The 25,422-nt window shown below is 41.1% G+C and overlaps 1 protein-coding gene and 1 pseudogene across 1 annotated transcript; both read right to left on the bottom strand.

Moving 5' to 3' along the window:
• Positions 1–396: 396 nt before the first annotated feature.
• LOC149847681 (putative E3 ubiquitin-protein ligase RHY1A) lies at positions 397–5,412 on the bottom strand (annotated as a pseudogene).
• A 1,464-nt stretch (positions 5,413–6,876) lies between these two features.
• On the bottom strand, positions 6,877–24,415 carry LOC149847680 (enhancer of rudimentary homolog). Its single transcript, XM_090009190.1, has 4 exons — positions 24,199–24,415; positions 7,752–7,845; positions 7,231–7,351; positions 6,877–7,143 (listed from the first exon to the last, which is right to left on the bottom strand). Exons 1-4 carry the CDS (start codon positions 24,199–24,201, stop codon positions 7,050–7,052), a joined length of 312 nt encoding a protein of 103 aa, XP_089865316.1. The 5' UTR covers positions 24,202–24,415; the 3' UTR covers positions 6,877–7,049.
• Positions 24,416–25,422: the final 1,007 nt, after the last annotated feature.

The following is a 25,422-nucleotide window of genomic DNA, read 5'->3' as shown; positions in this document are numbered from 1 at the left end:
AAGCCTAAAAGGGGCAATTACAAAGGATTTTTTTGAAGATCTTTTGGCAAAGCGGGAAATTTTCAATGAGAAAAAGTTTGGAAATTCTCCATGGATGCAACCTCCCACTAATGAGTATCGCCCGCGTGCAATCTCTCTCTCTCTCTCCTTATGATGATGAGGAACCCTTGAGGAAGCAAAAAAAAAAAAACCGGGTGGGCCCCATGACCACCCTGCCTTACGTGCCCCCACATCAGTCAATAATAAGTTTGCGTAACGCTGACAAAATTGTTTGGTATGTTTAGTCCTAAAAGTACAACATATAGATTAGGATACAAATACTCTAACAAAAAACCTATCCATAACCACATTGTTAAATTTAGTCAGTCAAAATGGTTAAGCAAAGCATGCAACGCCTCATCCAGAATCCACCTCTATCCGTGTAGGACAATATGGGCAGTCTCCACAGGTAGTTATCCAAGGATCCAGGCACAAAGGTTGGAACCCGTGCCCACATTGCAAGCGTATCAATCCATCCCCCCATCGTGAACCTCTCCAGGCATATAGAACACTCGAGAGAAACACCTTAACAGTCACTGCAAAAACCTCCATCCGTAAGTTATTGATGACCTGCCTGCAAAGTCCTGGAGGCTGTCTTATTTCACTTGAAAATGGAGGGCTCCTGCTTGATGCATATGAATTAGTAGGTGCCAACCATTCCCTTGGCGATTCAGTTTCCCAGTCACCCGCATCGACAAACCTCAAATCTTCGTTGGTCATTGGGTAGAAACCACTTACAGACACGTTCTGAGCATGATTGTTTTGCCTGATTCACAACAACCATGAGCCCCAGAAAACATACAGTTCACACACACAGATGGTGTGCTTATTGTGGCATCGAACCACCATAACTTATGGCGGTACACTCTTTAGTCTTGATCTACGTAGATCTCATCTTCAAAGGCAAAAACTAAAATTGGGATGTTTAACATGATCTACTTACTGTTTTCATGTATTGAAGATGGTAAAAGCTACTAAAATGAAATAGATCATACTAAACACATAATATACGGCTCTAGACCCATGCAAACAAGTGTGTATAAGACCATATGGTGTCATGTTTCAGAACCACAATAGATTTTGTGTATAATTCCTGGTTGATGGGCTGCAGCCTGTCCAATTTACAGACAGGGCCAGTGTTTTGAGCACCCTTTATAAATGTTTAGCAGCCTGGTCCTCTGGCAGGCCAGGTAGCCCATCAGCACTTCAGTCGACCTGTCCTGGCCATCAAGGCCATGCTGAACTGTCCTAGTTGCACCCTGCCCCCCCACCACACATACACACACACACACACACAGAGAGAGAGAGAGAGAGAGAGAGAGAGAGAGAGAGAGAGAGACCTGCTTCCCGTAAGAGATACCCCTCTCAGCCTCTCAAGAAGTCATGCTTGCGCTTGTAGTACAGCCCCAGGTAGTCTCTCGCTCCTGTCTATTCCTAACCAGTTACTTCCATTGCCAGAGATACCAGAACCATTACGGGTGCTTGTGCGAGAGAAAAGAGTGGGCTCCTCGTACCGAAGAGAATCGCGTTCCTGGTGATATTATACAGTCACAATGGAGCAATTACTAGATGTAAGATGATTTATTGTATTATCCCTATCATTTAGCAGTAAATGCATGATTATCTTCGCGACCTTATCAACGCATCATTGAAAAAAGCAGGAAAGAGTTAACATAGATTAAGATTAAGAAATCATTATCAACAGCAAAATCGAGATGCAGATATTTGTTCACATCTCCAAAAGTAGGCAAAGGTTGTATGTAGTGCATATAAAACAACCAAACAAGATCTTAGCCATCGAGTTGCAGATATAGATTGTTCACTTCTCCAAAAGTAGGCAAGGGCTGTATGTAGTGCATATAAAACAACCAAACAAGATCTTAACAGATTACTGCCTCTGAGAGAAATGATTAGAAAATTGACATTTTCCATAATGTTTTCTTGAACTGGGACCATTCCAGATGAACATGGAAAGCATGTTTCACTTTCTTCTTTCGTGACAATGTGAACTAGTATGTCAAGTTACCTCTTTATTAATGAACTTTAAAGAAGAAGAATAAAACATAAATTGATTGCACCATACAGCACACCCCATGAATACTGCTCAGATCTGAAACATCAGATACAACTTAAACACCTATTGCATGTTGGAGTACAAATAACAATTGACAAACGAGCCAAAGATTGCATGCAAAGGTTCAAACTTTCAGATAGATAAACTCAGCTAGCGCCTCCTGAACACTATATTCACTACCATAAAAAAAAGGACAACTTTGCAAGATCTGCAGAAGATAGCAAGAACAGAGAAAACTCAATTTCCTGAGTCACTTGGCATATTTGCATTTACAATTATTGGCATGCATTGTTTCCATAATTTATGTTCTGAATGTCTCTGTTTTTTTTTGGAGAAGACCATACGGCCCCAACTAAATATGTGAACGTCAGCAACAAAATTCATCAATTAAATATGTCAAGTTACATTTACTCACATTAATTGAAAGGAAACAAGGATTACCTTGACTGTGGTGTCATCCGATAGTGACCTCAGGGATCTCTCCTAGATAACACTTGTTGGCAAGCTATTTTCAAGAAATAGACAACCCAACAACTAAAAAACATGGTCACTGACTCACTATGGTACCACCTAGCCGTTTTCAAGCCAATGGGTGGCTGTAAAATGGTTAGATTCTCGTAACAACGAAAAAAAGAAAGAGAAAGACAATAACTATATCCCAACCACCTGTCAATGGAAAATGACCGGAACAAAACCATCCATATCAAATAGTGCCAACCGCCATGCTTTGGACCATCATCTAATCATACAGTGGTTGTACACCATTATTTCATCAGGAGGGGAGGATAAACAAGGTTTTTATGAGCAGAAAAAGAGGCAGAAGGGGAAGGGGCCAGGTTTTCAAAAACCTAGGTTTTGGTTTTTGAAACCTAGTTTTGTGTCGCACATACATCCGATCCAAGATACCAAGTTTTCCCTGGTTACCAAAAAGCCCTGTTAGGTTTCAGCGACATCCAAACACCCCCTCAAGTTTATATTGAATGGTTTCTTTGTTAGGGTTTCTCACTCAAATTTTAAAAATTCATTAAACAAGCAGCCTCATATGTGTTCTAAAAGCACTTGAATCTATAAGAGCAGTAAGCCATGACAGATCCAGGTTACGCTTGGGGGGGGTTTCTATATTAGTCCTTCCCTTATAGGTCAAAGCCAAATTAGTCCCTCCCCTATTGATTTTCACAAAAAACATCCCTAACAGTTCATTAACCCTTCCAAAAGGATCCCTGGGGATAACGCCTGTCAGAACAATGACAAAATCCATTAACCCTTGATCAAATTTACATGCTTACCCTTAAGGATGAACTTGGAAAAAGCAATAAAAAAGGGACGCCTTTGGAAGAACCAATAAGGAAAGGATTAGTTGGCTTCGGCCTTGCTCTTGAGGTAATTGAGAATTTCTTTTAACTTCAAATTATTGTGTGGGGACTTAAAGGGAAAAGAGTGAAAAAAAAAATCATGGCCTCTCCAAAATCCTCCTAAAGATGCAGGAAGAAAAACGGGCTAGTTCAGTGTAGCAAGTCAAGTCATGTAGATGGAACAGAAGCAACTAAAGCAAAACAACCATTCTGATATCCTTAACTAGGACTAATAGCTGACGCTAAGTTCATGAAAGTATCAATCTGCCAGCATCTAACTGAAAAGGAAAGAGCATCCAAAGGAAATGGCAGAAAACATGGTTGATTCTTAAAGATTAAACAACCAATTCATCCTATTTCATCCAAACATCAGAAATTCATCCTATTTCATCCAAACATCAGAAATTCACATGATGCAGTAAATAAGCACATTTGCTATTAACTAGTTATGATGGTGCCGTCATACTCACAATCATTAAGGAGCAATTATCCATATTAAGACATAAGCAACTTAAGTAGAAGGTTTGATATTAAAGATACTAAAGACAATTTGTCTACATATTTACATGGTGCCATGATCACAATTTCCATAAGAAATAAAACGATTAACAATCCATTTATTTGACACATGAATGCGCACGTGCACACACAAAAGGGAAAAAAGGGAAAAGAAGACTGAAATAGCTCCTGATCTATGTAACACGGACTCTTCTAACAGGGCACCACACCCACGTCGCACCCGCACCGGGGTGCGGGTGCGGGTGCGGGTGCGGGTGCAACACTTGGACACGGCTTCCTTTGTGTCAGGTGAAGTCAACTACACAGAGGTCCATTTCTGTCTAAAAGTAAATTCAGTTAACCCTAACCAAGTCCAGTTTTATCTATATTATATATAATAAATACATAAATGCACACATACATGCATTGCTAACTTAAAATTGTTAAAAATTATATATATACCCTCCCCGCACCCCCGCACCCAAGTTTTTTTAAAGTGCCGATCCGCACCCGCACCTATGTGACATAACTCCTGATGAAGAATAATCAGAACAAGAGATCGGCTTTGATCCCATCTTGTTACTGTTTAATCAAGTAGGCATATTTTAACTCGAATGCACCCACTTATCCATAAAAGTAGGATAAAGTAGGAAAACTGCACAATGGAATATGATGCAATTTGCCAACCTGTACAAGTATACCGGACAAATAAATAAACGAGGTGCAAAGAAGTACAAACCAAGTGAAGCAAGCAAAATCAAAACCACTAGATTTAATCTCAGACAGCACACAGATCAAAAGATCACAAAGAATGTCATCGATATGAATCATCATAAGGGTCTGTTTGGATTCAGGAAATTCAGTGGAATTGAAACACACTAGAGTTCTTATGCCTGGATGGAAAATAGCCAAAGGATTTAGGTGGTGTTTGGATGCAACCACTTATCCAGATGAACGGGATAAGGTGGGATCTTCTATTATAGATGACAATGCGATTTCCCAGCTTATCCCGTTTATCTGGGTAAGTAGGTGCACCCAAACACAGTGTGCAACAGGATCCCAAAATCACCCAATTTCCGCAAATCCAAACACACCCAAAAAGGAAATCGGACGGAGAAAAGACAACCCTAGAGCAGAGAAAATCGGAAAGAGGGGGAAGAAGCTCACACGGTGACAGAGCTGCTGCCTGGTGTGGTGGGCGTGACGGGAGGGATCGCAATCGTCGGGATCGCGATGGTGGTGGGTGTGCTGATACCGATGGTGGTGGCGGTGGGAAAGAAGAGAAGTAGGAGCAGAAGCAGCAGCAAGACCAGGGTCGGGATTCCGCCAAGACCGAGACCTCCGGTGGTAGAAGAGCTCCGATGCGCTAGTCATAAATACCACGCCCTCTCTGGAATTCCTCCTCTTTCAAAAGATGAGAAGGGAGAAAGGAACACAGAAAGAGGAAGAAAAAATTCCGATCGAGCGGAAGACCCCGCATATCTTTTTTCTTGTCTTTTGTAATGTAAATGGGTCTAAATTCAAATTTGATTTAAACATTATTGACTCTGATTTGATCGGATCTAGCATAATCGAACCCGGATTTGGATTTGAAGTTGGATGGAGACCAGACAAAATCCTATCCTGATCTAATTTGCTTAAAACCCGACATTTACATGTAATCATGTTTGGATTTTCTTGGATTTAAATTTGGGTTACAATGCAAAACTTGGTATTGAATTCAAATCTGATTATTAATCGGATCTCATTGGAGACGATGGATTCACATTCGATCAGGTATCCGGCCTGAATCCTAACCGTTCACATCCCTAATTTTGTTGTATAAATTGGTCAATATGGGCTTGTTAAGCTAACAAACAAAATGTTACACATTAACTGAGATTTATAAAGCAATCACACACACACACACAGAGAGAAAAATAACTAGTTTTAGATATGACTTGGATCTCACTAAAGAGTTTAGATCCAATTATAGTACAATAGTGGTACTAGACTCGTTGAGAAATACTGATTTTCAAATTTCAAGTGAAACAAGGTAAATAAAAAAGGTTATGTTGGACTCAGTTTTGGCCTAAAATCTGCAGTTTTTGCTCATATTATGTGACAAATCCAACTAGACCTAAACATAGATGTTCTGAATTAACCCAAATGGGATATATGCTTTCTGGGATCAAGGTTGTTAAATGCGATGAGGCTAAGCGAGGCGTTGAGCCTGCGCTTCGCCTCTGAGGCGTACGCCTCTCACAACTGGAATGGAAGTGAAGCGGTGGGAGGGGAGGCAGTAAGAGAAGGACCACCCGCCCAGCTGGTACGGAAGCGGGGGATATGCCGGTCGTCCGGTGGTCGGAGAAGATTGAGCAGCAGCTGCAGCACAGCAACTCCGGTGGTCGGTGGTCACAACTGGTCGGAGGTTGATGAGGGGCGCATCACAGCAACGCCTCAGTACCTTGAGCGTGCGCCTCGCCTCTGAGGCATAGGCTTCAGGTACTGAGGCGTACGCCTCTCACAACACTGTCTGGGATTGCAACTATGGATCAAATACACTTTATAATTTTGACATATTTGCACGCCTATTTTGTTGGAGTCATGCAAGAAAACATGGTCAGATCATTATAAGAATCGGGTCTCATCTGACTTGCATTTAAATCAATTGCTATGACCTCTTTTCAAGGAATCTAGTACCACAATACCTCATTTCATAATTGGATCCAAAGCTTTACTATGAATCTAAGTTATATCCAGATTAAAAACCGGATCTAATCATCAAAAGCTGAATTCCTTGTGATGGATGTGGTTTGTCGAATACAAAAGGGGATCAAATGTGCACCTGTTCAGCCACACATTAGCATAACGTGTTTGCCCACATCCATGCATTATCTGCCTATGAACGTGCAAGTTCCACCAATGCAGAAATCACAAGAAACCAATCTCAGCTGCATAGAAGCTAACTACAAACTCCAAAACACTAATGATACATTTTCTAAGATGAACGTATTTTGATGTTTTGAAAACAGCATCATATTTCATACTTGAGCAATCAACACATAGACATTAACAAAAAATCCTTATGCAGCAGCTAGTTTGTATCAACGAGTTGCCATTTTCCTCAGATGCTGAAATACACGCTGTTTTATCCATTGCCGGTCATTTGGTTGGTAAGCTTGAATATTATGGTCATACCTGTGATCAAGCCATGCTCATAAGAAAGTATATGGGAAGGAATGAGAGAACCGTTATGGATGAATCACAGAGAACAAGGATACCTACACCAAAGCACTGAGGTCTGCAAGGCCGTCAATGAAATTGTACAAATCTGCAATGTCATATGTAAGGTTGCGGATGACAGGGTTTAACTCCTTCAATTTCCTTTCATATAGTTGACAAATACCTGAGGTTTCAAATACTGAATCTTTAAAACTTGTTCAGATGACCAAAATCAAAGAAATAGAATAAGGTTGTCACAAAAACAATATAAATCACGCAAAAAATTTTCTTTGCAGAACCATGAACGAACTTAGATGGTCAAAATATTCAATTATGAGACTACAACACGCTGCTATCCATCAGCTGAGTTATGAAAAGCAAAGTTAATGACTTTTACGAGTCTGGGGGCTCAAGGAATATTAAACCTTCTTGAGCATGTCTTTTCAGTAAGGGCTCTTTGCCGGCTCTGAGCAACATGCCAATATCCCCCCATGTTAGGAAGCACGATTGACACTTAAGCTTTCCAAAAAGCATGACTTGTAACTCATCTCATGGGAGCACGTGGAAAAAGACTGTAAACATACCATCCATAGCTTGATTTATGGAAGCATAATCCATAAATGTCCGTGTTGCTCTGTTCTGAGATGTCTGCATTAGTATTATGGTATGTCGATTGGCCTGCAATGAAGCACCAAAGCAAGCAAGAAACACAAATTCTATTATCAACATGTGATTGGAATTTAATCATTACTATTGATTATAACACCTTATGGATCAAATACCAACACATTAGTTTGCTTTTGAATCATTCAGTGACATTTACAGTGTCCAAAAATTAACTTTCAAAAGGAAAGAAGACATAAGTATACTTTCTAGATCATGTTTCCTATCCAGCATTTACAAGGTACAAGGTCCGAGCAATAAACCATCCATCTCATTCATTACAATAAACAATAGTATCAATGTTTGAACAAGAAAGAAAGCCACTTGCATCACTCAAAAGGAAAGTCAATTAATTAATTGGTTTATACCATTCTTCACATATTTAATTCCATATTGTACGGCATCAGATTATGTAACACCCCGATCTGGGACCTCAGGAGTCCGAGTTCGGTTGGTATTACTTCCCAGAGGGAAGAGTGCAAAGCTTACACAGTGAAAACGTGGCTAAAAAAAAAACTTTTTATTTCATTCTCATAAATCAAACTTTTTCTTACAATTGTTCATCATTCATAATAACTAAAACAATTACATCTTATTCAATGACAAGGAAAGTAGAAATATACCACTGCTCTGCTGAAGACTGAAAAAGAACTGCTCACAAGCGACTGATTTAATACCTGGAACCTACAGTTGTAATTAAACACAAATGGGGGTGAGTCTACAACCCAGTAAGAGATAATCATAAGTAAACAAACAACAATTTACAACTGTAGTGGGCTCTAAGCCCCTAGTCTTATTTTAATTCTCGATACACCACACATGTTTGTCTATTTTAATTTCCCCCATTATCATTCTCAATTACTCTCTTTCACACAACTATCACTAGGCTGGCTATACCGGTAATAGCCATCTATGGGCGTAGCAACCCTGTAGAACACCCCAATTCTACATGTTGGCCAGACAATGAACCATACACTCCCAGTGGTCCCCAGACCACCAGGCACTGCAATGAACCACCACGGGGACCCCACCGGTAGCTAGCCGGGGGATCAAGCTCTCAATCTCGGCATGGTTCATGCTACATCCTAAACATGATGGTTATTAACCATCCATGGTCCTCTAGAGTCTCAAACCAGTGTGAGTGAAATCCTAAGTCATAGCCAAGTTCACACATTGAACAATATTCTCAAATTCAAAGTTCACTCGTTCCCTCACGAGTGATGTCATGACTAATCACAACAATCTCATTCTCAATCTCATGATGACGTTAAGACTCACACAGCTCTCACTTAGCACGCAATGATGTAGTGTCTCTACATCATTAAATCACCGGCGGCCCACTCTCCATGGTGGCTGCACTCTGGCCGCGAACCAGGTAGCCCTTGCCACAGGTCGCCACTTCCGGGATTTAAGGGGTACTGCATGCTGAACTCTAAATATCCATTCACACCACATGAATGAATTAAATGAGACTCTAATCTAACTCAATCTCATCACAATGCATGATATAAATGCTCAATTAACATGCAATCATAAACACAATCTCTTTCTATCATGCATGACATATTAACACTAACATGCATCTCAAAATAAACATTTGTTTAGAGTAACTCATAATTGTCAAGCATGGAATTTATGCATGTCATAGTCTAACTCAAAGCTATCATGCTAATCACATAACCTCTATAGCACTACGATAACAAGCAACGTCTAAGGGGTTTATTCACATCTAAAATTACTTATAACATCCCTTACCTCAAGTGCGGATCTGTACTTTCACCAAGAGTGAGTCTCAAGATGCTCTAACAGTAGGATCTGGTAATTAAAGCAATATATTTGAATTAATCACAAAACCTCTTACTAAAATTACCAAAATACCCTTCCCGAATCTTATTAAATAAACCACAGTTTCTGTATTACTATTTTGACTGAAGTTCATAGACTATTGGATTCCCCTCTTTAATACGAATCCAACGCACCAAACCTCACTCGATTCCGAGTTCGGAGTGCGAAGATATGACCATTTTACTGAAATGGATCTCACGGATCCAAATGGATCTCTTAGCACATTTCGGATTTCGGGCCAATCCGAGACTATTTTCAGATCCAATCCTGATCTGGATCCAAACTCTATTTGTTTGGGTTCAGATCTTTCTCATAACTGGATCCAAAACTGCTGATTGGATCCAGAAAGTCTGATTGGGTCTGAACCGGTTCGACCCGGACCGGTTCACCCAACAGATTTGGGTATGAACCGGTTCACCCAACTGGGTTGGATCTGAACCGGTTCGACCCGAACCGGTCCACCCAACCGGTTTACCCCCAAACAAATTATTATTTTTTTTTTTTTAAAAGAACTCGGTCTGGGCGCAACCCAGACCGGTGGGCTCGGTCTGGGTCGCACCCAGACCGACCCGGTTCGGTCCGGGTGACCGGACCGAACCGGTCCATCGATAAAAGAGGCGGAAGGGGCTGTGCCCCTTCCAAAAACAGTGCAGAGGGTCGGCCCCTGCCGACCCTCTCTCTGCACTCCCTGTTTGGGCCAGCCTCCGGGGTCGGCCAATGGCGTCGGCCGGTCGCCGGGGCCGGCCATCGGAGTCGGCTGCCGTAGGGGCTGGCCGACCCCTCCCTCTTTCTCTGTCTGCCTTTTTTTTTTTTTTTTCCTAACAGCAACTCGCCGGCAGCAATGGCTGCCGGCCCCCTTTTTCTTCGACGGAAAAGAAGAACGAAGAAGGAGATGGGGGAAGGGCTTACCTCGTCGCCGCTGCCGCCGCCGCCGTCGCCGGTAAGTCCTCTCTCTCTCTTTTTCTCCCCCTTCACTCTCTGTCTCTCTCCCTCTGCCGCTCGATTGGGTGCGGTGGAGGGAGGCTGCGTGAGGGTTTTTATAACCCTCACGCAGGGTGAGGATAACCCTCACCCTCCCGCGGATTTCGGGGGGTGAGGCTTATCCTCCTCCCCTCTGTTACGCGGTTTCCCCTTTGGGGAAACCGCAGTTACAATTTTTTTTTTTACTTATCCCCTCCGGCGACTTTGCCGGAGGGGTTTTTACAATTCTACCCCCCTTAAAAGAAGATTCGTCCCGAATCTTACCTGGAAACAAGTGTGGAAATTGCTCGCGGATATCAGATTCACGCTCCCAAGTAGCCTCCTTATTGTTGTGATGGCTCCACTTGACCAAAACCAAAGATAACTCCTTGTTTCTGAGCTTTTGCACTTTCTTGTCCAGGATTTCGATGGGTATTCCCTCATACTCAAATCATCTTGCAAATCTAATACAGTCTCAACTGTATCCAATATATGAGAGGGATCTGACACGTACTTCCGCAACATGGAGACATGAAACACGTTATGAATTCGGGATAAGGAAGGAGGTAGGGCTAACCGGTATGCTGCCTGACCAACCTTCGCAAGTATCTCGAAAGGTCCAATATATCTAGGGTTCAACTTTCCTCTTCGACCAAAACGCATTACTCCCTTAAACGGCGATATCTTTAAAAACACGTGATCACCTTGCTCAAATTCTAACTCACGACGTCTTTTATCCGCATAACTCTTCTGACGACTTTGTGCTGTGAGGAGACGCTCTCGAATGAATCTCACTTGATCTGCCATTCGCTGAACCATCTCTGGTCCTATCAACCTCCTTTCTCCGACTTCATCCCAACACAATGGAGTTCGACATCGTCGACCATACAATGCCTCAAATGGAGCCATGCCTATACTTGCTTGAAAGCTGTTGTTGTAGGCAAACTCCATTAATGGCAAAATATCATTCCACGAGTCACTATACTCCAAACTACATGCCCGGAGCATGTCCTCGAGGGTCTGAATGGTTCGTTCTGATTGACCATCTGACTGAGGGTGAAAAGCTGTACTCATTTTCAATTGTGTCCCCATAGCTTCTTGAAAACTTTGCCAAAATCGTGATGCGAACTTCGAGTCTCTATCTGAGACAATTGAATCAGGTACTCCATGAAGTCTCACGATCTCTCTAATGAACAATTGAGCCAATTGGTCACACGAGTGAGTTGTCTTACAAACTAAAAAGTGAGCTGACTTAGTTAGCCTGTCGACAATCACCCATACTGAATCCATCCCATTCTTCGTCTTAGGAAGCCCCGAAACGAAGTCCATCGATATATCTGCCCATTTCCACTCGGGTATGGGAAGAGGTTGCAAAAGACCACCTGGTCTTTGATGCTCAATTTTCACCTGCTGGCATACCAGACATTTGCTAACAAACTCAGCAATGTCTTTCTTCATACCATTCTACCAAAACGTAGCTTTCAGATCTCGGTACATTTTGGTGCTACCAGGATGGATGGCATATCTAGAATGATGTGCCTCTTCCATCAACAGATTTCTAAGTTGATCATCTTTGGGAATGCACACTCTCTGACGAAATCTAATAAGTCCTTGATCATCAATTTTGAATTCCGATTCTATATTTTCTGAAATCTTCTTTCCTACTTGCACCAATTCTGGGTCTATGGGTTGCTTTTCCTTAATTTGATCCCATAATTCTGACTTCAATGTGGTTTGCACAAATAATAATCGACCTGGTAAGCATTGAGCTTCTGCCTTCTGATGAGCCACCGAGGAAAATAACTCCCAGTCTGCAAGTCTTGCTAGAGCTCCTGCCTTTCTGCTAAGAGCATCAGCGACTACATTCGCCTTACCCGGATGATATTTCAGCTCAAAATCATAATCTTTCAGAAATTCCAACCATCTCCTTTGCCTCAAATTCAAATCTTTTTGAGAAAATAAATACTTAAGGCTTTGATGGTCGGTAAAGACCTCAAATTGCTCGCCATAAAGGTAGTGCCTCCATATCTTAAGGGCAAAAACTACTGCTGCTAACTCCAGATCATGCGTCGGGTAGTTGACTTCATGCGTTTTGAGCTGACGAGATGCATAAGCTATCACTTTTCCGTGTTGCATCAGAACACAACCCAATCCTTTGTGAGAGGCATCACTATAAATAGTGAAACCTCCAGATCCAGAAGGTAAGACCAACACTGGAGCAGTGGTCAAACGCTTCTTTATCTCTTGAAAACTTTGCTCGCATTTCTCATTCCACTCAAACTTTACATCTTTCTTTGTGAGTTTCGTCATAGGAGCCGCTAACAACGAGAATCCTTCAACGAATCTCCGATAGTACCCAGCTAAACCCAAAAAGTTGCGAATCTCAGTAGGATTCTTGGGTGTAGACCAATTGGTGACTGCTTCAATCTTTGCAGGGTCTACCATAATCCCGTCTTTAGAAACAATGTGTCCAAGGAATGACACTTGTTCTAACCAAAAAGCGCACTTAGAGAATTTGGCATAGAGCTTATGTTCTCTAAGTGTCTGCAAAACTATTCTCAGATGTTCTTCATGTTGCTCCTTTGAGGTAGAGTATATGAGGATGTCATCGACAAATACTACGACGAACTTATCCAAATAAGGTCTAAACACTCTATTCATCATGTCCATGAAGGCAGCTGGTGCGTTGGTTAGACCGAAAGGCATGACCATAAATTCATAATGGCCATATCTTGATCTGAATGCTGTCTTGGCCACATCTTCTTTCTTAATCCTCAATTGATGATAACCTGATCTCAAATCCAACTTTGAGAAGCATGCCGCTCCTTGCAGTTGATCGAATAAATCATCAATTCTTGGCAAAGGATATTTATTCTTTATGGTTACTGCATTCAATTGACGATAGTCGATACACATGCGCAGTGATCCGTCCTTCTTCTTCACAAATAAAATTGGAGCACCCCAAGGAGATACTGAAGGTCGAATAAATCCTTTCTCCAATAACTCCTGTATTTGCTCCTTGAGTTCCTTGAGTTCTGCAGGGCCCATCCGATAGGGAGCCTTCGAAATGGGTGTTGTTCCCGGAACTAGATCGATTTGAAACTCAGTCTCCCGATCAGGAGGGAGACCTGGAAGATCTTCTGGAAAGACATCATCATATTCACGGACTATGTCTACATCTGATATTGTGAGATCTTCTTTCTCTTCGGTTTTCATGTACGCCAGGAATCCCATGCATCCCTTCTCGATATAATTCTTGGCCTTTAAACACGATATGATAGCCGGCTTATGTAACTTTCTAACACCCTGGTATGTGAATGTTGGAGTATGGGGTATCTGAAAGCTGATACACTTTCTTCTACAATCGATAGTGGCATGATGGTTTGACAACCAATCTATGCCCAGAACGTTTATATCTTGAAGTCGAGTTGCAACAAGTTCACAGGCAACTTGCAATATTTAGATACACAGTATCCACAATGGTGGTTGCTCCTATAAGTGTCGCTATTAAGTAAGAAACACTCAATCGAGAAGGTATCACTGGCAACCACTTTCTAAAAGTTGAAATGGTAAAACTATGTGTAGCTATATTAAATTAATCGCGTAATAGGCTTCTTATTTGATTCATTTATACTCGTATAAAAATTCTATCACATATTAACGATTACGCCACTCAGTTGCTTAAAAATGTCTTATTTCATTGCTCATCCAAGTACACATAAATAAAATATTACTAAGCAAACAAGAAGAACACGAAGCAAAGTAATAGATAATCGAACTAGACTAAATAAAGCTAAGTATCCCTAAATTCATCGTCATGTTCCTCTTCGATCTATCTGAAGCTTGGTTCTCTTCTTGAACTCTTTTGCATTGATTAAAGGTGGGTCGGAGGAGAAGTATTCAAGTCATATTGTGTCTATGGTCTGAATTATTCATCTTCTATTTTCTTCAGCAATAAACTCCTCGATCAGATTTACAATTCCTCAATTGGTTGCACTCATGACAGTCACCTAAATGGCTCGAAACATATGTTGTGTCCTTGCACTAGCCATACAAAACCCTCCCTGAAACGCAAAGTTTGCGCTAAGGGATGATCTCCTTGTAACTTCTCATCAAGCCATCATCTAATCTCTCATCATCTGACCACATACTGACCGAGATCTCTGACGGTGGGATTGGTGAGTCCCACGCCCATAGGGCTATGACTATTGCCCGTAAGTAGTGTCGATGTAGTCATGTCCATACATATCTCTTCTCCTAAATATAATGTAAATTGGTGACGTCGTGGTGTAAGATCTATAACAATTTGAGACATGCTTGCCATGACTTCGGTAGTCATCACCATTGCAGTGATGAACACTTTTCTCTCTCTGACGGAAGGCTCAGCATGGTCTTGAGCCCTTGGGTCTTCGTGGTTTCCTCATTCGCTAGCTATTCCTAATCACACAACAATCTAATCATTAACGTGCCTAATTCGAGCAGAGACTTACATCTTGTCATTGAGTCTTATTATGAATGATGAACAGTTTTTCTGTGTAAACCTGGCTCTGATACCACTTTGTAACACCCCGATCTGGGACCTCAGGAGTCCGAGTTCGGTTGGTATTACTTCCCAGAGGGAAGAGTGCAAAGCTTACACAGTGAAAACGTGGCTAAAAAAAAAACTTTTTATTTCATTCTCATAAATCAAACTTTTTCTTACAATTGTTCATCATTCATAATAACTAAAACAATTACATCTTATTCAATGACAAGGAAAGTAGAAATATACCACTGCTCTGCTGAAGACTGAAAAAGAACTGCTCACAAGCGACTGATTTAATACCTGGAACCTACAGTTGTAATTAAACACAAATGGGGGTGAGTCTACAACCCAGTAAGAGATAATCATAAGTAAACAAACAACAATTTACAACTGTAGTGGGCTCTAAGCCCCTAGTCTTATTTTAATTCTCGATACACCACACATGTTTGTCTATTTTAATTTCCCCCATTATCATTCTCAATTACTCTCTTTCACACAACTATCACTAGGCTGGCTATACCGGTAATAGCCATCTATGGGCGTAGCAACCCTGTAGAACACCCCAATTCTACATGTTGGCCAGACAATGAACCATACACTCCCAGTGGTCCCCAGACCACCAGGCACTGCAATGAACCACCACGGGGACCCCACCGGTAGCTAGCCGGGGGATCAAGCTCTCAATCTCGGCATGGTTCATGCTACATCCTAAACATGATGGTTATTAACCATCCATGGTCCTCTAGAGTCTCAAACCAGTGTGAGTGAAATCCTAAGTCATAGCCAAGTTCACACATTGAACAATATTCTCAAATTCAAAGTTCACTCGTTCCCTCACGAGTGATGTCATGACTAATCACAACAATCTCATTCTCAATCTCATGATGACGTTAAGACTCACACAGCTCTCACTTAGCACGCAATGATGTAGTGTCTCTACATCATTAAATCACCGGCGGCCCACTCTCCATGGTGGCTGCACTCTGGCCGCGAACCAGGTAGCCCTTGCCACAGGTCGCCACTTCCGGGATTTAAGGGGTACTGCATGCTGAACTCTAAATATCCATTCACACCACATGAATGAATTAAATGAGACTCTAATCTAACTCAATCTCATCACAATGCATGATATAAATGCTCAATTAACATGCAATCATAAACACAATCTCTTTCTATCATGCATGACATATTAACACTAACATGCATCTCAAAATAAACATTTGTTTAGAGTAACTCATAATTGTCAAGCATGGAATTTATGCATGTCATAGTCTAACTCAAAGCTATCATGCTAATCACATAACCTCTATAGCACTACGATAACAAGCAACGTGTAAGGGGTTTATTCACATCTAAAATTACTTATAACATCCCTTACCTCAAGTGCGGATCTGTACTTTCACCAAGAGTGAGTCTCAAGATGCTCTAACAGTAGGATCTGGTAATTAAAGCAATATATTTGAATTAATCACAAAACCTCTTACTAAAATTACCAAAATACCCTTCCCGAATCTTATTAAATAAACCACAGTTTCTGTATTACTATTTTGACTGAAGTTCATAGACTATTGGATTCCCCTCTTTAATACGAATCCAACGCACCAAACCTCACTCGATTCCGAGTTCGGAGTGCGAAGATATGACCATTTTACTGAAATGGATCTCACGGATCCAAATGGATCTCTTAGCACATTTCGGATTTCGGGCCAATCCGAGACTATTTTCAGATCCAATCCTGATCTGGATCCAAACTCTATTTGTTTGGGTTCAGATCTTTCTCATAACTGGATCCAAAACTGCTGATTGGATCCAGAAAGTCTGATTGGGTCTGAACCGGTTCGACCCGGACCGGTTCACCCAACAGATTTGGGTATGAACCGGTTCACCCAACTGGGTTGGATCTGAACCGGTTCGACCCGAACCGGTCCACCCAACCGGTTTACCCCCAAACAAATTATTATTTTTTTTTTTTTAAAAGAACTCGGTCTGGGCGCGACCCAGACCGGTGGGCTCGGTCTGGGTCGCACCCAGACCGACCCGGTTCGGTCCGGGTGACCGGACCGAACCGGTCCATCGATAAAAGAGGCGGAAGGGGCTGTGCCCCTTCCAAAAACAGTGCAGAGGGTCGGCCCCTGCCGACCCTCTCTCTGCACTCCCTGTTTGGGCCAGCCTCCGGGGTCGGCCAATGGCGTCGGCCGGTCGCCGGGGCCGGCCATCGGAGTCGGCTGCCGTAGGGGCTGGCCGACCCCTCCCTCTTTCTCTGTCTGCCTTTTTTTTTTTTCCTAACAGCAACTCGCCGGCAGCAATGGCTGCCGGCCCCCTTTTTCTTCGACGGAAAAGAAGAACGAAGAAGGAGATGGGGGAAGGGCTTACCTCGTCGCCGCTGCCGCCGCCGCCGTCGCCGGTAAGTCCTCTCTCTCTCTTTTTCTCCCCCTTCACTCTCTGTCTCTCTCCCTCTGCCGCTCGATTGGGTGCGGTGGAGGGAGGCTGCGTGAGGGTTTTTATAACCCTCACGCAGGGTGAGGATAACCCTCACCCTCCCGCGGATTTCGGGGGGTGAGGCTTATCCTCCCCCCCTCTGTTACGCGGTTTCCCCTTTGGGGAAACCGCAGTTACAATTTTTTTTTTTTTTTTTACTTATCCCCTCCGGCGACTTTGCCGGAGGGGGTTTTACAGATTAGCATAAGAACATAGTCTTCAGATCCATACAACAAACAACAACAACAACAACTACGCCTTCATCCCAAAACAATTGGGGTCGGCGATATGAACCAAAAAACAAGATCATTCTGGGTCTTCCACATGAATCCTTCTCCTCCAATCATTTCTATCCAATGCCATGTCCTCGGTGAGGTTCAAAGCATTCATATCCTTTCCTATCAACTCCATCCAAGTCTTCTTAGGCCTACCCCGACCTCTTTTAACTAATATATTTTTCTATTTCTCCATCCTTCCAACTGGAGCATCATTAGGCCTTCGCCGAATATGTCCAAACCACCGTAAACGATTCTCTCTCCTCTTATTTTCAATGGATGCAACACCTACCTTCTTACATATCTCCTCATTTCGAATCTTATCTTTTATTGTATTTCCATGCATCCATCTAAGCATACGCATCTCAACTACACTCATTTTTTGAATATGATGTCTCTTGGCAGCCCAACATTCCGTACCATACAGTAAAGCGGGCCTAATTGTCGTCCTATAAAACTTTCCCTTCAACTGCAATGGCATTCTACGATCGCACAACACTCCAATTGCACTTTTCTATTTCATCCACCCAACCTTTATCCTATGATTTACATCTCCATCAATTTCTCTATACTTTTGAATGATAGATCCCAAATATTTGAAACAGTCATCCACCGGTATTTCAGGCTCACCAAGCTTCACTACACTCCCATCACTACTTCGTTGCTTACTAAACCGACATTCCATATATTTTGTCTTACTCTTACTCAACTTAAAACATCTTGCTTCCAATGTCTGTCTCCATAATTCTAACTTAGCATTAATCGCAGCTCTAGACTCATCAATCAAAACAATATCATCAGCAAACAACATACACCACAACACATTTTCTTGAATTGATCTCGTAAGCTCATCCATCACTATAGCAAATAGGAAAGGGCTTAATGCAGATCTTTGATGTAACCCAACCGTTAATGGAAAATTGGTTGTCACCCCTCCACAAGTGCGGACATTGGTTACTACTCCTTCGTACGTATCTTTAATTATACTAATGTACTTGAGAGAAACACCTTTCTTCATCATTGTTCACTAAAAACCATATGCAAATCTTTGTTCTTCTCTCTATATCTCTCAATAAGTTGTCTAAGAAGATGTATAGCTTTCATAGTTGATCTTTTGGGCATAAAACCAAATTGATTCTCCGATATCATGACAACCTTCCTCAACCTATACTCAATCACCCTCTCCCAAAGTTTCATAGTATGACTCATGAGTTTTATACCACGATAGTTTGTGCAATCTTGTATATCACCCTTATTTTTATATAAAGGCACCAAAGTACTCTTCCTCCACTCATTAGGCATCTTATTTGTCCGCCAAATCTTGTTAAAAAGATTTGTCAACTATTCTAAATCTTTCTCACCCAAGCATTTCCAAGTCTCGATAGGTATACCATCTGGGCCAACTGCCCTTCTTGATTTCATTTTCTTCAAAGTCTCTGCAATTTCTTTCTTTTGAATCTTGCGCATGAAGTCACGATTCATCTCATGAAAAAGAATGGAGAAGTCTCCAAGATCCTGAGCATGATTTTCATTAAATAGCTTATCAAAATAATCTTTTCATCTCTCCTTAATCTCCTCATCTTTGACTAAAACCCTTTGTGTTTTATCTTTGATACATCTAACCATACCCAGATCCCTCAATTTCCTATCTCTCGTATTTACAAGCCTATAAATGTCCTTCTCGCCCTCTTTGGTATCCAACTTGTCATAAACCTCCTTATATACTATGTCACACGGACTCGGCTAGGGAGGCACCGCACCCGAGTCGACACTCCCCGACACGGGTGCGGACACGGGCATGGCCCGAACTCGATCAATGTTGATTTGGACTCGATCAACGAGTCGAGGCCGAGTCCGTCCTTATTTTGGACTCGGTAAATGTTGACTGAGTCCAAAAATGTCCATTTTTAGGGCAAAAAACAAAAAAAATTTATATATATATATTTAAAAATATATAACCAGACTGTGCAACTACAACTGCACAGTCACTGCATTGCACAGTCTGTGACTGTGCACAGTCAGGTTGCATTGCACAGACTGCATTGCACAGTCTGTGCAACTGTTAACGTATACAGCAAGATATTTGGTACTCACTTGGAATGTTATCAACATCAAGACACATGATCTTAGCGGTGTCCCCTAATAGGCTATAGCCGACTTATTATTGTTATATATATATATATATATATATATATATATATATATATATATATATATATATATATATATATATATATATATATATATATATATATATATATATATATATATATATATATATATATATATATATATATATATATATATAGCCGAGTCCCCTTGTCCAAAATTTTTGAAATTGCGCCGCACCCGTGTCGCACTCGCACTCGCACCCGCACCCATGTGACATAGCTTATATACCTTATCCCTCGCGTTTCGAACTTTTTTAGCTTCCTTCTTTGCTATCATATACTTCTCCAAATTCTCATTATCACGACTCTTACTTAGATTTCTATAACACTCTCTTTTAACCTTAATAGCTAATTTGACATCCTCGTTCCACCATGATGTATCTTTACCTAGCGGTGCACTGCCTTTAGACTCATCCAATACCTCCTTAGCCACATTTCTCATGTCACCCGCTATCTTATTTCACATTGATTCTGAATCCTCATCGAGACACCAATCAGCTTCCTTAACTACTTGCTCTACAAACATTCCTTGTTTAACTCCTTTCAGTGCCCACCACTTAATTCTAGGATCTATCCTATGTCTATCCCCTTTGTGGCATTTTCTAATTCTAAGATCTAAAATTAAGACTCTATGTTGTGTAGCTACACTTTCTCCCGGTATAACCTTACAATCGATGCAACAACCCCTATCTCTCTTTCTAAGTAGGAAAAAATCTATCTGACTCGTATTAACCCTACTTTTAAATGTTACTAGGTGAGACTCCCTCTTCCTAAACCAAGTGTTTGCTAAGATCATATCATAGGACAAACCAAAATCTAAAACCCTTTCTCCACTTTCGTTTCTTTCTCCTATACCATAGCCTCCATGGATACTCTCAAATCCATCTCTACTAATGCCTACATGTCTATTAAGGTCACCGCCGATGAAAAGCTTTTCTCCATAAGATATCCCTTGTACTACTCTATCTAAATCTTTCCAAAATTGACGCTTAATGGAATCATCTAAACCTACTTGAGGTGCATAAACGCTAATATTATTAATAATATTCGTACCTAATACTAATTTAATAAGTAAAATCCTATCACCCTTCCTACGGACCTCAACTACATTATCTATAAACTCACGACTAATAACAATCCATACTCCATTCATATTCCTATTTATTCATGTATACCAAATCTTATATCCCCAAGGTTCTATCACTTTTGCTTTGTCACCTACCCATTTGATCTCTTGTAGACATAAAATATCCATCTTTCTCCTACACATAACATCTACTAACTCTACCAACTTACCAGTTAAAGACTCTATGTTCCAAGTGGCTAAGCTAATTTTATGGTCTTGAACTATCTTCTTTACCCCCACCCGTCCAACAAAGTGAGGGAACCCTTGCCTATTTGACACCACACCCGGGCGCCGGTGTGACGCGTCGCTTCTGGGCGACGACCTAGCAACCCTTGCCCATTTATCACTGCCTCCAGGCCTATAGAGTACAGCGCGTCGCTCAGTAGAGAACACCCCAACGAAATTCTCATATTGGTTCATATTCATAGGGTGTGACTAAGTTTTTATGCTAGCTGTCACTGGCCTACCGCAACCCTCATCCTTTATCCGGGCTTGGGACCGGCAATGTATAACTAAACAGTCTTCAGATCCATCAGTCTAGCAAATTCTATGGCCTGCATATAAGCCACTGTTTCTGCACCATGCACCATGCGAACAGTTAACTTCAATATCTATAGGATGCCTTTCCCCCAGAACAAAAATAGAACATTAGCTCCATTCAGTAACGGATTCACAGAGTCGCTGCCATTTTATCATAAAACATTTCCATGCCCGATTTTTCAATAGATTGAAAGTAGCCCTCCATGCCAAATCACAACCCATTTGTAACCCATTTTTTCCACTCCAAGACTAATTTATCAAGAGCATAGTGAGTCTTTAAAATGGTATACTCTTAACAGAAAGGACACTTGCTTCCTGCCATGCTATTCAAAGTCAATGGCTAAAACATGCTTTAATGGATTATCTACTTTAGGTTATGACCCAAGACCTTTGACTCAGTCTACCCTACATATCCATGCCTATACGGTTTGGAATTCAAACAATCCTATCCCAGCAAAACTGTGCTTTTGGGCACCTAAGGATTTGACACCCAACAACCCATATCATAACCATTGTGACCAAGGTTGTACCTTTCTCTCTGCAACCCATTACCCCATTCCCATGACCCTCAACTCCATGATCCTCATCGCGTTGCACACATATGCTTGCTAATAGCTGTGATTTTCATTGGAGGCTTTCAGACATATATGCAACCCATTTGCCCTTGGTGATAATCCACCAACCAATAAAGCCTCTTGTACAAGAAACATCCCCGTAAGATCAAGTAGCAAGAGGTATCAAAGTCTCAATAAAAATCTGCCCTGTGACTTTCCATGGTATTGAATCCATTGGTTAGTTTTGTCCATATTAAGCAAGCCCTTTCTAGATATGATATGCTAAATTGATGGATTTGTTTTCAGGTTTCCATAACACAACCAATGAGAATCCAAATAAATTTTAGATATAAACTTACATCTAAATAAAACTAATAGTTACTTGAATCCAGATCCATATAATCTTGAGTCCAAATCCATATCTGATTATGCTACATCTGATCATGTTGAATTTGGCAATACCTATATTTGAACCCAAACTTGACCATTTACATCATCAATGCAAGAGAGTATGGAAATTTCATGTCATGTACAACAAGTGCTAGAACACTAAAGTGTAACCTCTAGCAATGGTCCTCATGATTGGGCACTACAAAAAAATTTTAAGGCATGGGAGAAGGATGAGGAGATCTGGTCATACGAAACAAGGTGGGGTAAGAGGCGTGTGCCATGGGGAAAAGATCTTTCCTAACAAGAACAGTTAAAATGATAGAAAAGTATGAGAGGAACAAACAAATACTTGCGTGAATTATAATGGATCAAATGAATAAGTATAGGTTTTCCGATACGACATTTTCTTGATCGTTATTCTTTGATCCTGATTTTACTTTGTTTCCTGCTCTACCTTTTTTTTCTCTTTCTTCTTATTTTCACCCTTTATTTAATTTTACTTCCTTTTTGTATGCATCAAGGATTCTGCATATCATCGTTGCTTCACCTTATCTCTCTTTCCCCTCTCTTTCAAGAAAAAGGAATTGCATGATTTTATTCACTTTTACCATAACTTTCCCTGTGATCGTACTACATGTTTACAAAGGCACATCAAACCCTAGAGTTTTTTTTTTCAGAATTGAGGCTGGCAGGGCTCACGATTCTCTACATGGTACTCACGAATTTCAACTCTACAAGCCCCTGTTTTTATACCAATGATAAAGATTTTTCTCGAGGTAATCAACCAGCCCAGGTTCCAAATCTAGCAAAACTCTCAATTCACTAGATCTCACACACGTGGGCCTTCTGAATTGTGCACCCATTAAAAGGTTGTCATTCACAGTTCAGCAAAACTTGAAGATCAATGTTGCAACGCTGGTGCTGATTGCAACTTGATACCCATCAATTAGACAATTCATATCACTTCTTGCATGCATTCAATCATGGAAACCAACCATTACATCTTCAAGCAGCGAATAAACCCGGTTACCCGGTTATCGAGTTACCCATGATCGAACTCGGTTAGTAGGAGTCCTCGTGGAGGGTAGCTAGGAAATGGTCCGGTCATGTTTTAGGAAGCGAAAGGAGACCATGCAGCAGCTTATCACGCCCCAAGAGAGTCAGGGGAGTCAAAACTAACAGGTGGGTAGCCATGGGAAGGCCAGGAATAGAGAAAAGGAGCAAAGATATCACAGAAAAAACAGCAGTACAAGAACACGTCAAGCTAGAAATTCTTCATCATGAATAGAACCGCAGCAGTTACAGAATTTAGCTACACAATCAGAAAACCATCCCCAATAAACAATCCAATTCTCCCCCATTTGTCCAAAATAATGAAAGCCCAATTGCATAATCAACGGAAAAGCGATCAGAACAAAAAAAACCATTGGGAAAAAGAAAATCAGAGAACCAAAGGGGTACCAACATCTACCATCAGAAACGCATCAGATGAAGACGAGCTTACCATGTTGAACTGTAGCGGGCGTTAACAATGGACAAAAGAAAGAGGGGAATCACGATTCGGAGGATTTGCAGAGGGTGATTAGCAACATCCCATATGAGGAAAGAAAGCAGGGAAGGGTATGTTTCTTCCCTTGTGGGCCCTGCATGAGAGAGGAACTACGGCGTCTCTCTCTCTCTCTCAAAAGGAAACCGATAAAACCTTCAGGTACTTTGTTGTGGCCCAACTGAGACCTTTTTGACTTCATGATGGATACAGATACGAATAGATACGACACGGACTCGAGAAACAAATACATAAATATGTTTTTTCATGAAAAAGTAGGGCATACGTGTATATCTTGAAATATTTAACGTATTTTAAATATATTTATTAAGCATACGTATGTATGTGTTCGACACAAAATTGAAATCATAAAGAATGACTAGATAGGTTTTCACTTTTTCTTAAAGTTGCTATTTCTTTTTTTTTTCAGTCATGGGCTTCATCTAATTTAGCTAACTTAGAATTATGCTTAACAATTTAAATATAAGATTATTTGTATGCTATCTGACTTGCACAATTCAAGTTCTATTTTAAAAATCAAGACCGAACTTATGCATGACCTCTGTTGTCACTTAATCCCTATACATGAAAGAGTAACTTAAAATAAGCATGTGTAAACATGGGAAAATTTGCAGTCAAGATGTTTAAGGGTAACCCTGTCGTGATGGCATGTGAGGTATATCTCAAAAGTGAGGTTGTTATCAACCCTACTCTACTCGGGTTCAAACCCAGTGAGGGAACTGTCGCCTCCTTTGTTGTGCGCCTCCAAACATCAGTCCCATCTATTGCTGCAGTAAAATTTCCATATTTCTAACAAGTTTTGAATGAATGAAATTGCATTTTAATTTTGAAATTGGAAAGCTTTGTGACTCTTTCTGATTTTATATGAAAAGTTTCTGCACATCAACAAACAAGCATTCAACATGGGTGAGAGTTGTAGTTTGATGTTTTTGTGCTTTTTTCTTTCTTGTTTATGGTTCCCCTGCAATTTATTCATCACCCCCACTGCCAGTTTCAATTACAAGCCAACGGCAGAGTGACCCGAATTAGAGGTCTCTATCTTTCCAATTGAGTTCATATTTGATCTAGCTAAGCTTGGCCAATCTTCTGGACTGGCACAGTGGGCAGCTAGGGGTGTGTTTGATGCGCAGGACAAATAAGCTGAACGGACAGAACCCATGG

Source organism: Nuphar pumila, chromosome 1 (genome assembly GCF_984573655.1).
Source record: "Nuphar pumila chromosome 1, dmNupPumi1.hap1.1, whole genome shotgun sequence".
Classification (NCBI taxonomy): domain Eukaryota; kingdom Viridiplantae; phylum Streptophyta; class Magnoliopsida; order Nymphaeales; family Nymphaeaceae; genus Nuphar; species Nuphar pumila.
The sequence above is the reverse complement of the archived record's forward strand: the minus strand, read 5'-3'. Positions and strand labels throughout refer to the sequence as shown.